Below are 19,061 nucleotides of genomic sequence, written 5' to 3'. Positions count from 1 at the left end.
GATGCACAAAGTAAATGGAGCTAAAACACAGAGGCTCACAGACACAATTCAAAGTAATGGCAGCTTGATGCTGGGATGCTGAGTTGTTTCTAGGGAAGAAACGTGATGTCACTCTTGCTGCTCCAGGTGCACGCTGCCTCTGTGACGGCTGCTGCAAAACAAACACTAAATGCTATTTTCACTTTGCCTTTCTTTGTATAGGCAAAAAACCTCTTTGGATTTCTTTTGGTTAGTGAAAACAGCTACAAATATAGGTCTTTCATTAAAACGAAGTCATGAAAAAAACTTTCAAAAAGCGGGGAATACCTGTATATATACATACGGATACATGGCATATAGGAATATATATAAATTAATTAAGCACTAATTTTAGACAAAACAGACACTGTAGGAAATTACTATAGGAGAGGAGGAATACTTCAAAATAATAAAGGTTCAATTCACAGAAAGATACAACTTTTAAGTAGCCTAATCATATAATCTCAGAATATATGGGGGAAAAAATCAAAGCAAGAATAAATAAATAAACCCATAATTACAGCTAAGATTTTAATATTCTTCTGACTAAATGCTAGAACAGCAAACAAAAGAAAATAGTTGTAAAATTGCCAAATTGAGCCAATAAAAAAAACACTGTACCTGCAGTTGAAGACTATACCTATTTTTCCAGTATTTACAAAATACGTACAAAAATCGGCTGTGTAGCAAAGGGCTGTAATGCAAATCTCAAAGTATTTCAAATTATCGAAACCATTCACAGTATGTTCTTGGACCATAATACAATTATAAATAATAAAAATGTAACTAGAAATTTTCATCCCATTCACAATTAGGAAATAAACAGGTGTCAAGGAATAAATCATAGTGAGTGTCCTGAGGTACAGTAGGCTTTTTAAAGTAAGGTGCAAAGCCCAAAATCAAAAGTGGAAAATACAGTAAAAGGTCAGTTAACAATGAAAATTTATGTATCATGAAAACAACTTTAAATAAGCTACAATCCAGAGACCCAATGGGCAAAAGAATTGTATTTTATTTAACAGAAGAGGAATTCAACTCCACAAAACTATAAAGTGCACCAACAAATCAGCATGGGAAAGGAAATGAACATACCACAGAAAACTGGGTATGAAATATTAGATAAATCACAGAATAAAATGGTAAATGATCATAGTCATATCAAAAAGTACTCAACCTGCCCTGGCTGGGGTGGCCTAGTTGGCTGGGGCATGGTCCTATAAATGGAAAGGTTGAAGATTTGATTCCTGGTCAGGGCACATGCCTGGGTTTCGGGTCTGGTCCCCAGTCAGGGTGCATGGGAGAGGCAACCCATCAATGTTTCTTGCTCACATCAGCGTTGCCCTCCCACACTCCCTTTCTTCCCTTCTCTCTCAAATCAATAAGCATGTCCTCTGATGCGGATAAATAAAAACTACTCAATCTTATTAATAATTATTAATTACAAATACATATAACCTTGCCAATCAGAGTAGTAAATATTTAGAATTCATAATATGGAATTGGAGAGATGTGTAAACAGTATTCTCATACTTTATTGGCAGAAGAATAGAATGTTTTTCTGTCGTCTGTACAAAAAGATACGTGCAAAGATGATGACTACAGCATAACTTATAATAGCAAAAATCTAAAAATAAAGTACACCTAGGTTATTAGATCAATGATACAGTTTTGTATAAAAGGCCTGGAGAATTCCAAGATGCATCATCAGAAACAACTTTTACAAAATAATCCTATTTATGTAAAAAAAAAAAAGACACTATATAGATGTATAATACATACTTGTATTACTAAAATTAAAATCAAATGGAGACCGGCCTTGAAAATTCCCTGAGCAGACAAAACCAGTGTAGTCACATAGATAAAGTTCAATTTATTTTGCAAGACTAACTTGACCTGAGTCATTTTCTGGCTTAGCCTCTGGAAATCATAAGCAAACGGTGAACTATTTCCCAAGGTTGGTATGAGGTAACCACTGAAAATTCTAATATAACTAATCACTGTAAAGAATAAACGGTCACTGCTCTCTCACTATATAAGCTGTTTATTAGCATACCCCTGTGTTTCATTCCATGTTTTGGTTTTAGCCCCCTCAGTTTGCAAACTGTCTTTTTGGGGTCTGCATAATAAACTTTTACGAATTACTACTTCAGTGATTCATTGGTTTTATACTTCTAAACTTTTGACAGTATAGTAACATTTATTGAGTGCTTATTCTGTGGCAGGCACTTTTACACACTTGATCCTCCTTAATCTTCATAAAAATCCTGTGCTGTAGATACTATGACTACCCTGACTTTACCCACGCAGAAATTGTCAGGTAACTTTCACAAGGTCACCACGGAGATGATCAGAGGGATGGAAAGGATGAAAGTGGATGAGAAGATTGGAACCCACGTGGCTTGGTTTTCTTCCCTCCTTTTCCCAACTGATTTTCTGATTCTCTCTCTATTACTCTCCCTCCCAGCTCCCTTTTTCTCTCCTCCTATCTACCTCTGTTGGTTAAATCTTCAAATATCTGTTAACGATGTATAACAGTATAATGGAGAGAATAATGAAAAGGAACAGGATATACTTTACTCTTTTCCTCTATATTGTGGCTTTATTATTTGAAAGGTCCTGCGTTACTTTTGTAAATAAAAAAAAAAATTAAAGAAAAAATAACGAGCAGTTCAATTTATTAAGTTTGTATAGAACGGTAAATACTCTACCCACTTGATTGCTTTGTCTCAAACATCAAGCTAAAACATCATTTGACAAGAAGAAAGAGGAAGAGAGCATGTGCGAGAGAAAAAGGAGACCTTAAAGAAAAGCAAGGTTGACCTGTGCTCACTTGTACTCAGCACACCGCTCCTTCAGCTTTGGAAGCAACAGGGGTCCAAGGGATGGAGGTCAGGCCAGAGTAAAGGAAGTTCCGCAGGCCAGGCACCAACAACCACCAGGGGCAGCCACCTCCGGGTCAGTGACATTCCGAGTTCCAGCTTGTGAGAGAGCCCGGTTCCCAGCTGCCCTTGGCCACAGAGCCAAAGCCTTTGGAGTCTCTCCAGAAAGTAAAAAGGAAGGCGGTGGTTTTGCAGCAGCTCTCCCACCCACAAACAGTCACGCACAGCCCAAGGCTGGAAGGTGGCTGCCCTGAGGCACGACTTCTCCCCCTGCGTTCCGGATGCCGCACCACGCAGATGCGAGGAGGTGGGGGGATGGGGGGTGGGGAAGCAGTTGGGGAGTGGGGGGAAGACTGGTACAGTGTTTGTGTCCCAGGGTGGGGGCGGGGTTCTAACGGCCTCAGGAAGCCACTCAGAAGTGGATCCAGGGAACAGCAGGGTCCCCAGCTGCCCAGGTGGGTACCGCAGGCCCCGAAAGTATCCCTGACAAGGAGATGCCTGGCTGAAACCGCCCCCAGGCTGGACTCCCCTAGCGCATCTCTACACAGTGGACCAGGGGGATCTGCCAGCCTATTTCGGAAGAAGAGGGAACTATATTAATAGAGCCTGCTAGCTGTCATTTAACAGTAAATACTAATTAGGAGTATGGCTAGAACCCACTAGGCACCCTGGGACACCAAAATTGGAAACACAGAGGCGGTTTGTAGATTAGAGGCCAAGCCATTGCCTCGGGAGTCCGTCTGTCTCCTCCCTCTACTACTTACTATCTGGGGACTCTGACCTCCAGCCAGTTTCTTCATAGACCCCCCTTCCTTCCCTCACCTCTGAAATGGCGTGACTATCCAGAGTTAGGAGTTAGAGTGGGGCATGTACTAGTGCAACTCTGTTAGAGCAGGGTCTGGCACTGCCCAAAGTACTCAGTGACAGTTTCCATTGTTTTTGATATTTGACAAAGTCCCTGCTTCTCCAAGTCTCCTGTCTTGTTCCGGTTTTATTTCTCCATCGAGTCCTGGAAGTCCGGCATGGTCACTTCCCAGTTCCAGGGGTCAGACAGGAAACAGTTGTTCCTGCTGGTTTAGCAAGATGAGGGATGTGGTTAGTACTGTACAAGTGTCACTTGCTCCGTGTGACCTGTCAGGCGATTTGGGATCCCCCTTTTCTCCCTTGACCTTTTGTAACAGCACAGTTTCTCTGAATACCGCCCTGGGGAGCATGACAATGTAGGACTTGGAAGGCCAGACTACCAAGTGAAATGAGGGGACTTTTCCACGTGGGTAGAAAGTAGCATTTGAAATAGCCAGGTTGTAAATTAAGTAGCCTTCAAATCTGTAAGGAACCCATTCTTCCTGACTGAACAGAATGAAATAATACTCTACACACACTGTTGGATCAGTAAGCACCAATTAAGTGCCTTGTCTGGGACCAGCCATGCTCCGGCCTTTGCGAGTTTAGAGAACAGCTGGAGAAAGAGCAAATGTGTGAGGATGGTCTCCTGTGCACGTCTCCATCCTCATGTCTAATGATCTCTCCCTCTTGGTCTATAACCCACAGGCCTTTCCTTTCCTTGAATGAGAAGAGCTCCCTGAGCCTCAGGACTTCTACCCATGCAGTTCAAAAGCATGTATCGATTCACAGAATAAGGGTCAGACCAATGCAAATTTTCTGTTTGTTCTGGGAAGAACATATCCACAGGACCTGGGATTCCCAGAGATTTTTGCAGTAGTATGACCTGATAGCTAATCTTTCTCCTCCTCCTTCTGGAGCATGCCTGGAGTCCAGCCTTGAGGCTAGGTGCTAGATCACATGCTCTCCTTAGTTTATATAATGTGTGAAGGCTCAGCTTGGTTACCATGTGCGGTGTTGTGGCCACAGTGGCTTCTTCATGGCTCTTGGCCTCATTGGGCCCTCTTCTTCCAGGTTTTAGAAATTGTCCGCCAGCCTTGGCTGAACAACTTCTAAAGTCATACTCAGAAACATAGCAATGAGAAGGGTCAAGCCACAAGGATTTAAATGGCCAGATACAAATAGATAAGATGAATAAAAATAAGTATACTATGTGTGTGACTATATAGTTACAGAGTATCTTGTTTCAACGGTGATATTTGACCTATAAATTTATAGATAATGTACTAATAGCAGATCTTCTCTTTCAGAACTCTAAATCATGGACAACCAAAGTAAGTAACTTTCTTTGTTTACTTTCCTTCCTGTTTGTTAATTCTGTTATTAACAGGTTACTTGTCATAATGTCTAGTTTCTGAAAGGATATAACTTCAGTATTTGAGAAACAATACACAAATATCCACTACACCTAATTTTCCTTTTAAAAAATAAAAAATTAAAATCTTAGAGAAAACTAAGAAATATCAAGCTTATTGGGAAATAATTTAATTTATATTATATTTCATCCAGATCAGTTTTCCCTTTTCTAGTGCATTTTATATATATAAATATTATTCATATCACACTAATTAACAGATAATCACTTTAATGTGTCATTCATTATAATAAAATTCTCAGCTAGATCTCCTGATATATATTTCGTAACATACAAAAGTATATAGATTTAAATAAATACCAATTATTATGCTCTAGATTTTTTTCTATCAAGAGTATTTTAAATTACCTAGCTGGTGTAGCTCAGTGGATTGAGTGCAGGCCTGAGAACCAAAGGGTCGCTGGTTCAATTCCCAGTTGGGGCACTTGCCTGGGGTGTGGGCCAGGTTCCAGGTAGGGGATGCATGAGAGGCAACCACACATTGATGTTTCTGTCCCTCTCTTTCTCCCTCCCTTCCCCTCTCTCTAAAAATTAAAAAAAAAAAAAAACATTTTCTGGTAATCAAGAAGCTCACAGAATTGGTTGAATTTGGTCAAAAACTAGATGAAAAAATGAAGGCTATGCTAAGAGAGACAAAGGAAAATGTACAGGGAACCAATAGTGAGGTGAAGGAAACTGGGACTCAAATCAACGGTGTGGACCAGAAGGAAGAAAGAAACATCCAACCAGAAAAGAATGAAGAAACAAGAATTCAGAAAAATGAGGAGAGGCTTAGGAACCTCCAGGACATCTTTAAATATTGCAACATCCGAATTATAGGGGTGCCAGAAGGAGAAGAGGAAGAACAAAAAATTGAAAACTTATTTGAACAAATAATGAAGGAGAACTTCCCTAATCTGGCAAAGGAAATAGACTTCCAGGAAGTCCAGGAAGCTCAGAGAGTCCCAAAGAAGCTGGACCCAACGAGGGACACACCAAGGCACATCATAATTACATTACCCAAGATTAAAGAGAAGGAGAGAATCTTAGAAGCAGCAAGAGAAAAGGACACAGTTACCTACAAAGGAGTTCCCATAAGACTGTCAGCTTATTTTTCCAAATAGACCTTACAGGCAAGAAGGGGCTGGCAAGAAGTATTCCAAGTCATGAAAGGCAAGGACCTACATCCAAGATTGCTCTATCCAGCAAAGATTTCATTTAGAATGGAAGGGAAGATAAAGTGCTTCTCAGATAAGGTCAAGTTCAAGGAGTTCATCATCACCAAACCCTTATTATATGAAGTGTTAAAGGGACTTACCTAAGAAAAAGAAGATAAAAAATATGAACAGTAAAAATGACAGCAAACTCACAGTTATTAACAACCACACCTAAAACACAAACAAAAGCAAACTAAGCAAACAACTAGAACAGGAACGGAACCACAGAAATGGAGCTCACATGGAGGGTTATCAACAGGGAAGTGGGAGGGGGGGGGGAAAGGTACAGAGAATAAGTAGCATAAATGATAGGTGGAAAATAGACAGGGGGAGGGTAAGAATAGTATAGGAAAAGTAGAAGCCAAAGAACTTATAAGTATGACCCATGGACATGAACTATAGGGGGGAATGTGAGAGGGAGGGGGTGGGCAGGATGGAGTGGAGTGGGGGGGGAGAAATGGGACAACTGTAATAGCATAATCAATAAATATATTTTAAAAACATTTTTAAAAAAGAATAGTTTTAATTAGATGGACATTAAGCATGCAATAAAATATAGCTTTTTCAAAATTAATGTTCTAAAGAGAAAAAATACACATTAGGGGAAAATATCAAGAACAAAATCCTAAGAAGAAGGACATTAAAGAACTGATGCAAACTAACAACAGGATGTACTTATATAGCTACAGTAATCAAGACAGTGTGCTATTGGTAAAAGAATAGACAAATAGATCAATGGAACAAAATAGAGAGCTCACAATTAGACACTACCAATATTGTCAACTCTGTTTTGACAAAGGAACCAAAGCAATATAATGGAGCAAAGACAGTCTTTTTAACAAATATTGCTGGAACAATTGGACATCCATATGCAAAAAAATTAATCTAGATACAGACCTTACAGCTTCACAATAGTTAACTCAAAATTCATTACAGAACTAAATGGAAAATGTGAAACTAACACCATTAGAGATGACATAGAAGGAAGTCTAGCTCAGCAATTTTCAACCTTTTTCATCTCATGGAATGTAGTAAACTAATCACTAAAATTCTGTAGCACACCAAAACTAGATATTTTGCCCATCTGACAAAAAAAAAAGTATAATTTTAACTCATTCAAACCAGATGACTATTGTTGTGTTGGCTGTTGTCACTTTTTTATTTGACAATGTAAGGGAAAAGAAAAGTGCCCCTGACTAAGTCATGAGGTATTGCATGTTTTAAAACTTCGTGCAGCACACCGGTTGAAAATTGCTGGTCTAGGTGATTATGGGTATGGTGATGCTTTTTCAGATAGAACATGAAAAACACATCCCATGAAAGAAATAATTGATAAGATGGGCTTCATTAAAATTAAAAACTTCTGTTCTGCAAAAGACAATAGCGAGAGACTTGGAAGGCAAGCCACAGACTGGGAGGAAATACTTGCAAAAGACACATCTAATAAAGGAATATTACGCAGAATATGCAAAGAACTCTTAAACTCAACAATGAGAAAACAAAAAGGCTATCAAAAATAGTCCAAAGAACTTAAAGGACACCTCACCAAAGAAGAAATACAGGTGGGAAATAACCATGAAAGGATGCTCCACATCCCATGTCATAAGGAAAATACAAATAAAAACCACAATGAGATACCATTGCATACTTATTAGAATGGCCAAAATCCAGACCACTGACAATACCCAATGCTGGTGAGCACGAGGAGCAGCAGGAACTCCCATACATTGCTGCAGTTAATGCAGAATAGTGCAGCCACTTTGGAAAACAGTTTGACAGGAAATATCACACTCCTTGATATTTACCTAAAGAAAGCGAAAATAAATCCACATAAAAACCTGCTCCTTGATGTTTATAGTTGCTTAATTCATAATTATCCAAACTTAGAAGCAAATAAGATATTCTTTGGGAGGTGGATGGATAAATACACTGTGGTACATCCAAACAATGGAATATTATTCAGTGTTAAAAAAGAAATGAACTGTTTAATTAAACCATGAAAATTCTTCCATGAAATGCCATTGAAAAATGTTAAATGCATACTAGTAAGTGAAAGAAGCCAATCTGAAAAGGCTATATGCTATATAATTCCTACTGTATGCCATTCTGGGAAAGGAAAACTATAGAGACAGTAAAAAATCAGCATTTACAGGGGGTGGGGCTTGCAGGAAGGATAACTTGGCATAGCACAGAGGATTTTTAGGGCAGTTAAAATACTCTTTGTGATATTACAATGGTGGCGGTGTATCATTATACATTTGTCTATGCCCATAAAATATTCACAACCAGGAGTAACCCATAAGGTAAACAAGGGACTTTTGTTGGTTATGATGTTGTAGCAAAGTAGGTGCATCCTCGGGGAAGATGAGCCATTCTGCTGAGTGATGTTGCTCATAGGGGATGCTGTGCATATGTGAAATGAGGTATATGGGAAAACTCTGGACTTCCCTCACAATTTCGTTGTAAAGTTTTAAAAAATTGTCTTTAAAAAAAAGGGCTTACCATAAAAAAAAAATCTGGTTTTCTGAAATGATCTTTATTCTCCCTTATATCTTTATTAATAAAGCCAAATAATGTATATTTCTCACCACAGCTGCAGCCTCACCTGAGAGGATTCATTAAATCCTCTCAGGACCAAAAATCACACCTTTCCCTTATGAAGCTTTATCATTCTCTCTTAATGATTGTTATATTGACTTAATTTTATTTATTTACAAAATGCAAAGTGTGTTAAAAGTAAATTTGTGAAGTATTAAGTTGTTTTATTTGCTACAAACTTTAGGAAGCTACAAATCACTTAACAATGTTATATTTGGCCATGCTCATTATGACTTTTTAACTCTTCGGGATCATATGAAGAATTACATGTGTTTGTATGTAGGTGTGTGCAAAAATGGAAATAAAATGTATGTCTGTAAATATATGTAAACATTAAAAAATACATATTTGAGACAATGTGATAGTCTGTTGATTTGTTAGTTATTTTAACTGACATCTCCACCTCCCTAGTGGTTCTTTAAAAATATAAATCTCTTCATATTGCAGACAGTACTCAGTCTCTGTTGGCTTCCCATTACTTTTAAGCTGGGGACCAAAATGGTTAATTTGACTACCAGGTCCTGGGGGCTCCCTTCCTCCCTTTCAAAATCCTCCTAGACCTGGCTCTCTGCTGTTCGGGTAAATGGGTCCTTTTCTCTGATTTTTAAAAAAATTACTTTATTGTTGTTCAATTACAGTTGTCTGCATTTTCTCCCCACCACTCCCCCCACCCCAGCCAAAACCACCTCCCTCCCTTGCTTCCACTCTCCCCCTTGGTTTTGTCCATATGTCCTTTATAGTAGTTCCTGAAAACCCTTCTCCCCACTGTCCCCTCCCCCCTCCCCTCTGGCTATTGTTAGATTGTTTTTAATTTCAATGCCTCTGGTTATATTTTGCTTGATTTTTTCTTTTGTTGATTATGTTCCTGTTAAAGGCGAGATCATATGGTATTTGTCCCTCACTGCCTGGCTTATTTCACTTAGCATGATGCTCTCCAGTTCAATCCATGCTGTCGCAAAAGTTGGGAGCTCCTTGTTTATCTCTGCTGTGTAGAATTCCCCAGAGACATATGAAAAGATGCTCAGCATCACTAGCCATCAGAGAGAGGCAAATTAAAACCACAATGGGATACCACCTCACACCAGTCAGAATAGCCGTCATAAATAAATCAACAAACAAGTGTTGGAGAGGATGCAGAGAAAAGGGGAACCCTAGTGCACTGTTGGTGGGAATGCAGACTGGTGCAGACACTGTGGAAAACAGTATGAAATTTCCTCAGAAAACTAAAAATGGAACTGCCTTTTGCGCCAGCAATTCCATGCTGGGATTATACCCGAAGAGCCCTGAAACACCAATCCAAAAGCATCTATGCACCCCAAAGTTCATAGCAGCACAATTTACAATAGCCAAGTGCTGGAAGCAACCTAAGTGCCCATCAGTAAATGAGTGGATCAAAAAACTATGGTACATTTACACAGTGGAATTCTATGCAGCAGGGAGAAAGAAGGAGCTTTTCTCTGATGTGCAAGGCCCTATGTTTGTTGCTATGCCAGTGCTTATCTCTGAAATGTTCTTTCTGTGCCACCAGCCTACTCACCTCCTTTTATCCCTTGGTCCTTGGGGAAGCTGTCCCAACTCCTTCCCTTTCTCTTCATCCAAACACCTTCCTTTGGCAAATATAGTCATAACACTGGTCCCTTCCTTCAAATGACTTATCTTCAATACTAATCAATCAATTAATCATTATAGCATTGTATCCCCTTACAGTAAAAGTGAGTATGAAGTTCTCTCTCCCGTTAGGCAATGAGTGAATGATTTTTTTCTGTGCTTATTTTAAATCCCAGTGCCCAGCACTCCTAAAACTTCTTAAGATATAAATCAGATCAGGGAACTCATTGTTCTGCTTGAAATCCTCTAATGCCTGCAACAGACATACTTGGAGTAAAATCCAAACTCCTTATTAAGGAACTCTCTAGATGAACCGCTCCTATTTCTTTAGTGACAGCCACTTCTATTCTTTCTCTCCCTTAAGATGTTCCTCTCTTTCTCAAACATGCCAAATTCATCCCTAAATTGGGGAATTTGCATTTAGTTTTCCTTCCTCCTAGAACATTCCTCACCAGGTTGTCATTCAAAGCTTTTCCCTTCTCATCGTTTAGTTCTCAACTTAAATTTTACCTATTTAAAAGCAACTAGTTGATACTTTTCCCTCTCCCCATGCATTTTCTCCATCAATTCAATCTGAAATCTATTTTTTTTAAAAAAGCTTATTTTCTGTCTCCCAGAATTTGCCTGTACACCCCTTGAGAGCAGTTTAACTTATTGATAGCCATACCCTCTGATTCTAGACCAGAGTCAGATCATAGATTATCTTAAATACTTGTTTGTTTTAGAAGGAATTAATTATAAAAGTTATAGTGTTTAGAAGACATCAGTATGAGGTTTAAGCTCTCTTCTTATTCTTACTTTTTAATTATGTATGTATTTTTCATCAGTGTTCCACTAAGAGTATTTACAAATTGCATATTCTGAGTTAAATTTTGCATAGCCTTTACTGTTAAAATATTGTGGAAGACAGTTTTTAAAAATATTGTAGAGCACAGTCCTTTCAAATTATATTCCATTGCTATGGAATTATTATTCTATTCACTATACATATAAACTATGAAGCTTCAGCATAGTCAAAATTCACATGGCATATAGAGTATACACAGTATACACTGTGCATATTAAGAACCTAAGACAGCTTTGTCGTAATAACATTTTTACCTACCTTGGTTCTCAATTCTATTCCCATAATCCTGACAGTACTAAATTGTGAGATTTAAATCTGTGATCCTATATCATAGTGGGCTTTTGTTTTCATGTGGAGTGTCTCAGGAATGGATTGCCCCATGGATTAAAACTTCTTGCAGATGTTAATCCAGAAAAGTATCTGGAGCATAGTAAGTGGATGACATGCTTTCACTTCTATGTCAGGGTTTCTGAACAGTGGCACTATAATATTTTGGGATAGATAATTCTTTTTTTTTTCAAAGATTCTGTTTTGGGCATTTAAAGACATTTAGTAGCATTCCATTTTAAGACATTTAGTACCCTTCCTTTCCATGATGGTGACCAAAAACACCTCCACACCTCACCAAATATCACTTGAGGGGGCACAGCTGGTCCCAGTTCTATACATATAAGCGAGGTCATTTGTTAGAATTCCAAAATATAACTTTTTATGGAGTGTTTTGGTCTCAGACACACTGGCTCAAAGTCACTATCATGGGCCCTCTTCCCAATGCCATCTCTTTTTTTCCATGAAGAAATTCCAGAATCTTTATCTAGGTGTCTCTAGATCATTGTTGATTTTCTTTCTTCCTTTTTTTTTTTTAAGATTTTAAACATTTATATCTAAATTTTTAATAGCAATGGTAAGACTTAGGCTGACTTGATTCACATTCCACCACCTTCAAAATAGAAGTATATATGAAACCACTGATATTTAGTAGAAAACATGCTGAAAGACAATAGCACAAATTTTAAGCCTCGTTGAAACAGTATTCTGGAGCTAAAATTTTAGTTTATAATAACTAAGGCAATTCTAAATGTACTGATGTTTCTATTTTTCTTCCCAGATACAAACTATTTTACTTGTTCATGTTTCAGAACCTCGAGGATATAGGGTCCAACCTCACCCCCAGGATGCCTATCCTGGCCCCCGAGTTAGCAGTTCAGTCAGAATGCCTGGCTGTTCAAGTGCTAGTCTACTGGGCTTTCCTATCCAACACCAGCCAGAGAATAATCAGGCAGCTGAACCTGCAGGGCCACTGTGGATGCCAGCAACACCACCTTTATTGGACTGTCCACCAGGGTTGGAATATTTAACTGAGGTAATTTCAAATTCATAAAAGAGTCATAAAAATAAAACCATGCTTCCAGTTTACTTGTTAACAAATGACTCACAAAAGTTTAAATGGTAAAACATTTTTGCTAATAAATCACTCTTAATTCCTCTAGGTCGGGTTTACTTTTAAATCAAACTACAAATGGCTTAGGAAATTGTGTTTTCTATGATATTGAATATAATCTGTGGTAATAGATTATAGCAAAAATTTATTAAGCACTAATTTCAAGTTTTTGTTCCTAAGTATAATACAAGTATTAACTCACTTGATCCTTTCAAAAACTCCATGATATATAGGTGCTATAATTGTCACCAATTTACAGAAGAGGACATTGAGGTCCAGAGAAGTTACATAATTTGTTCAACATCAAAATGCCAAGGAAGTGGGGATGGTTTTTTACTTGTGGAACCTTGCTTCTGTATCCCAGGCTCTTTAAGAAAGATCAAACTTAATTTACCGTTGAGTTTCAATAAGTGGTACTAAAAAAGGAATTAATATTTTGTATCTAATATGATCCACTTTTTATTTTAATTAATAAAACTATATTTTATAATGCTTTTGTTCTGTGTAAAACCTAATTTTATAGATACTACTATCAACCGATAGTCATTAGTGCCAGTTCAATGCCAACAAGAATCCTCTATATAGGGTGCAATGAAGAAGGAAACTAATCAATGCAAACAACTCAATTGAGATTCAGCATTGCTGTACAACAGCTCAATAGTGTTACAACTAATTATGAAATAGCACAGCTGTGGAACAGCATGGCTGTGAGGCAGCCCTTAGGTGAGGCCTCTCTTTGGCTAGAAAGCTCTGCTCCACCCCAGTCCACTTAGGGCCAGTGAGCTCACCTGCTCTTCTCTGTTCCACTCTACTCCATTCTACTCCATTCTGGTCTGTCTTTGGTGTTTCAGCTCCAGCCAGGGAAACTCAGTCTTCAGTGTTTGGTGGAAAGGGAAATATGCTCCCTGAGCCAGAGGGGAGCTGACTAATGTAGAAAGAAGTCCCTGCCACTCATCACTGATTGGTCTGTTCTCATGCAAATGAGGGCTCTAAATCCTCACAGGTTGATTAATCCTAAAAGCTGTCCTGTCCTAATTGGTCAGAATGGAGATATTCTGATTGGTCAGTAAAGATACTGAAAGGAATATAGCTATTCAGCTCTGAATGGAGAGGGAAAGTCTCAGTCCTATTGGTTGAAATACAATTTCAGGAATTCCTTTATACAGTCTGGCTCAGATGACAGGAATGATGCAGAATGGCAATTCAGTGCGGGAGGCAGAAAGCTTAGTGCAAACTTCTCTCAGATGTGTGGCTTGCATAAGAGGACCCTGCTTAGAAATGGCTACTAGGCTCTTTTTAAAAATAGAGACCAAGTAGCCACCAGGATCCTTCCTGATAGGTATCTTCTTTCTCAGGGTCAACATCACCAATAAAAAAATAAAATCTTGGATTTTAATGTACTACATGATAATTTATCTCAGCAATGCAAGGTTTCATATTTGGTATTAAGAATCTCGATAAAGTACAAATTCTAATGTGTTCAATTTCTAAATAAACAAATATTCTTATAATAGCAAATCACTTTTCAATAAATAAATGGTGTCTTTTGTACTTTATTTATTGACTTAATTTCCAATAATGCACTTGAATAAGATATTTTATGACAATTTTAGTAGTTTACATATTCAACAAATACACTAAGTAAATTTTTAAAAATTAGGATTTATGTAATATGTAGGGCAAGTCATTGTTTCCTACAAATAATTATATCAAGTATACTTAAAAATTTTTGATATTTATAGAGAAAGTTCCTTAAGTGCATGAAAAAGTCTTCCTATCTCCTAAACATCTTCTAGAAGGAATAGTGTTTTCTTATTTTTATAGAGATTCCTGTATAAGTCATTTGCTCCCCTCCATAGTGAACACACCCAAAATCCTTTTTAAATTATAAATTATTGAACTTTAGTTTTACACTTAAAATTAATACAAACTGTTGTTAAATATTGAGAATATTGACAGACATTGATATCTATATGCATTCTTAAAAATATAGAAAATGATTCTTAACTTGGTCAGCTTAAAAAATTTGACATGTATTTAGAGCTAATTCTTTTTTATTTTTTTACTATATTAGATAGATAAATTACAGATTCATCAGCAAATTGATCTTTTGGAAGGTATGTACTTGTTATCATTTTTCTATAAAGAGTAGACATTTATGCAGATAAAGACATATCAACAACCACAAATATAACAACTTTCACTGATGGCACTGGTTAGGCCTCATTATTTACAAATGTCTCCCTTCCTGATAGTAAAATGATAAAGATGATCATCAGCTCAAATCTTGAAGTTAGGAGTCAAGTGGTGAAAAGCTATTTCTTTGGGCATCTGTCCTCATGGTACTGACCTTAATTTGGAAAGAGAAGAAACAAAACTTACGTTTCTTACCCCTTCTCTCTAGAAATCACTTTAGTGATTCTATTACTTTACCTGCCTATATCACTTCAGCTGTGTTCTCCCTGATTTGTGATAACGTTGAGATTGGAACAGAGCCACGTGCAATAGTGCATGTTACCTTAGTACCACATATTAATAGTTACCTTAGTACATTTCCAAAATAAGGGAATTCTTTAAATTTGAATGGCTATGTTCTGGAAAACCGTATACTTACCCACAGGTTCTCTTTGAAGTTGAAATAAATCCTATAAAACCTCTGTTTCATGGACTGTTAATTACCAGCTAGATGAAACAATGCTGCAATGTTGGTTGTGCCGACCAGCAGGCCCAGTGGCCTAGCTTCCTAGAAGAGCACTGCTGATCATTCTACATAACACCTTTGACTCTATAAGATGTTTCCAGTACTATCCGAGTGCAGTAACAAACTTAGAAAGCCACTAGAACTTCAGGACCCCTGAGAAACAAAAAAAACCCTGGGTAGATTCATTAATAATAGTGTTGCCTTGGGAGCTTCAAGATGGCAGAGAAGTAAGCGGAGGCTACACTAACCTCTTCCCAGAACCAATCTGGAATTACAACAAAACTGTAGAGAAAGCATCCTGAAAAAACTAACCGAACAAGAGCTGGAGGGAGCCTTATAACCAAGGACAGACAGAAAAACCACTTCGCCACATCAAGACTGCAGCCATCTTTCTCAGACAGAACACTCCTCTCTGAGTGGCATCGGCTGGAGGGAAGCAATATCCCTGCCCACAGAAATTACTCTGTTCTACCTGTGGTGCTTAAGCCTGGCTGCTGATTACAGATTAATTAGTTTAATTGATCAATTTAACAGTTGATTAGTTTAACAGCTAAATGAGAAAATACAAAGAAACAGCCAAAATGGGAAGACAGAAACAGACCCTGAACAAAAGAACAAGAGAATTCTTCAGAAGAAGAACTAGATGAATTGGAGGCAAGCCAGTATCAGACAGATTTTAGAGTAAAGATTATAAGGGTACTCAACAGCATGAATAAAAGACATAGAAACCATAAAAAAGGACCAGTCAGAAATGAAGAATGCAATATCTGAAATAAATAATACATTGGAAGGAATGAACAGCCAGTTAGATGAAGCACAAGATCAGATCAGTGATTTAGAAGACAAGGTAGAAAATAACACCCCAGCAGAGCAGCAAAAAGAAAAATGAATTTTAAAAAATGAGGAGAGCTTAAAAAACATTTTGGATAACATGAAGTGTAACAACATCCACATCATGGGAATACCAGAAGGAGAAGAGAATGAGCAAGGGATGGAGAACCTATTTGAAGAAATAATGACTGAAAACTTCCCTAATCTGGTGAAAGAAAAAGACACAGGTCCAGGGAATTCAGAAAATCCCAAACAAGTTGGACCCAAACAGGCCTACACTGAGGCAAAACATAATTAAAATGACAAAGCTTAAAGACAAGGAGAGAATCCCAAAATCCTCAAGAAAAAAAGCAGGTAGTTACCTGCAAGGGAGAAACAAGTAGACTGTCATATGATTTCTGAATAGAAACATTGCAGGCCATAAGGGGTGGCATGAAATATTCAAGGTGATGGAAAGTGAGGACCTACAACCAAGGCTACTTTACCCAGCAAGGCTATCATTGAAAATCGAAGGAGAAATAAGGAGCTTCCCACAGAAGAAAAAGCTAAAGGAGTTTGTTAATAACAAACCAATACTGCAACAAATGTTAAAGGGTGTGCTTTAAGAAGAGGAGAAAGAAAAATAAACACAGGAAAATGGTCTAATAAAAATGGCATTATGTACATATCTATCATTAATCACCTTAAATGTAAATGCTCCAACCAATGGATAAACTGAATGGATAAGAAAACAAGAACCATATATATATTACCTCCAAGAGACCCATCTCAGCTTGAAAGACACACACAGGCTAAAAGTAAAGGAACGGAAAAAGATATTTCATGCAAATGGAAAAGAAAACAAAAGCTGGGGCAGCAGTACTTATATCCAATAAAATAGAGTTTAAAAACAAGGCTATAATAAGAGACAAAGAAGAACAGCACATAATGATAAAGGGAACAACCCAACAAGACGATATAACCCTAGCAAACATTTATGCAATCAACATAGGAGCACCTAAATATGTAGAACAACTCCTAATGGACATAAAGGGAGAGACCAACAGAAATACAGCCATAGTTAGGGATTTTAATACCCCATTGACTTCAATGGATAGACTTTCCAAGGGGAAAATTAACAGAAGGCAGCAGCCTTAAAAAGAACACTAAATCAAATGGATTTACCTGATATCTTCAGAGCATTTCACCGCAAAGCAGCAGAATATACATACCCTACCGGTGCACATCGAATGTTTTCTAGGATAGACCACATGTTAGGACAAAAAATGAGGCCCAATAAATTTAAGCAGACTGAAATCATTTCAAGCATCTTCTCTGACCACAATGTGATGAAATTAGAAATCAATCTCAGGAAGAACACTGAAAGACACACAAAGACATGGAAGTTAAATAACATGTTACTAAACAATGAATGGGTCAACAAGATCAAGGAAGAAATCAATAGATACCTTGAAGCAAATGAGACTGAGAACACAACAGTCCAAAATCCGTGGAACATAATAAGGAAGGCAATTTCATAGCATTACAGGCCTATCTCAAAAACCAAGAAAAAGCTCAAATTGAACATCTAACTTTACACTCAAAGGAACTCGAAAGATAACAACAAACAAAGTGCAAAGTAAGTAGAAGCAAGAAAATAATAAACAGCAGAGCAGAAATAAATGAAATAGGGTCTAAAAAATGATAGAAAGATCAATAAACCCAAGAGCTGGTTCTTTGAAAAAATAAACAGATTGAAAAACCTTTAACAAACTTATCAAGAAAAAAAAAGAGAAATATAAATGAAATCAGAAATAAAGAGGAGAAATAACAACTGACACCCAAGAAATACAAAAGATTGTAAGAAAATACCATGAATAGCTATATACCGACACACTCATAACTTGGATGAAATGGATAAACTCCTAGAAACATACGTGTTCCAAAACTGAATCAGGAAGAATCAGAGAGTCTGAATAGACAGATTACATCTAGTGAAATTGAAGTAGTAATCAAAAATCTCCCAACAAACAAAAGCCCTGGACCAGATAGATGGCTTCATAGGTGAAGTATAACAAACATTCCGAGAAGAGCAAATAGCTCTCCTTCTTAAACTGTTACATAAAATTCAAGAGGAGGAAAGGCTCCAAACTCATTCATGAGGCTAGGATTATCCTAATCCCAAAACCAGATAAAGACACTAGAAAGAAAAAAAATTATAGGCCAATATCCCTGAATTACAGAGATACTAAAATCCTAAACAAAATATTAGCAAACCAAAGACAGCAATGCATCAAAAAGATCTTACTCCATGATTAAGTGGGATTTATTCTAAGAATGCAAGGTAGGTACAACATTCTCAAGTCAATAAATGTGATTTACCACATAAACAAAATGGAGGATAAAAACCACTTGATCATATCAATAGATGCAGAAAAGTAATTTGATAAAATCCAGTACCCATTTACAATAAATACTCTCAGGGATAACTGATATCCCCAAGCAAAATGATGACAGCTAGTAAGGGGTGGGGAGGCTAAGGGTGGAGGGATTGAGCAAAAAGGAAATAGGTCTCATGGGCATAGACAACAGTATAGTGTTTGCTGGGGGAGTGGGCTATAAGGTTACTCAATGGTAATGGAAAAAATATCAAATCAAACAACAACAAAACATAAACTAATAGTG

The 19,061-nt window shown here is 37.5% G+C and overlaps 1 protein-coding gene across 1 annotated transcript in view; it reads left to right on the top strand.

Moving 5' to 3' along the window:
- The first annotated feature begins 4,323 nt into the window (after nt 1-4,323).
- The window catches only part of LOC112300941 (phospholipid scramblase 1-like), a 42,264-nt gene continuing 27,526 nt past the window's right edge, over nt 4,324-19,061 (top strand). Inside the window, exons 1-3 of the mRNA XM_045192021.2 lie at nt 4,324-5,074; nt 12,564-12,787; nt 14,940-14,982. Coding sequence (XP_045047956.2) covers nt 5,062-5,074; nt 12,564-12,787; nt 14,940-14,982 — 280 coding nt within the window. The 5' untranslated portion in view covers nt 4,324-5,061. The remainder of the gene's footprint in view (nt 5,075-12,563; nt 12,788-14,939; nt 14,983-19,061) is intronic.

The sequence above is a fragment of the Desmodus rotundus genome, chromosome 2 (assembly GCF_022682495.2).
Source record: "Desmodus rotundus isolate HL8 chromosome 2, HLdesRot8A.1, whole genome shotgun sequence".
Lineage (NCBI taxonomy): Eukaryota > Metazoa > Chordata > Mammalia > Chiroptera > Phyllostomidae > Desmodus > Desmodus rotundus.
This window is presented reverse-complemented; position numbering and strand designations above follow the sequence as displayed.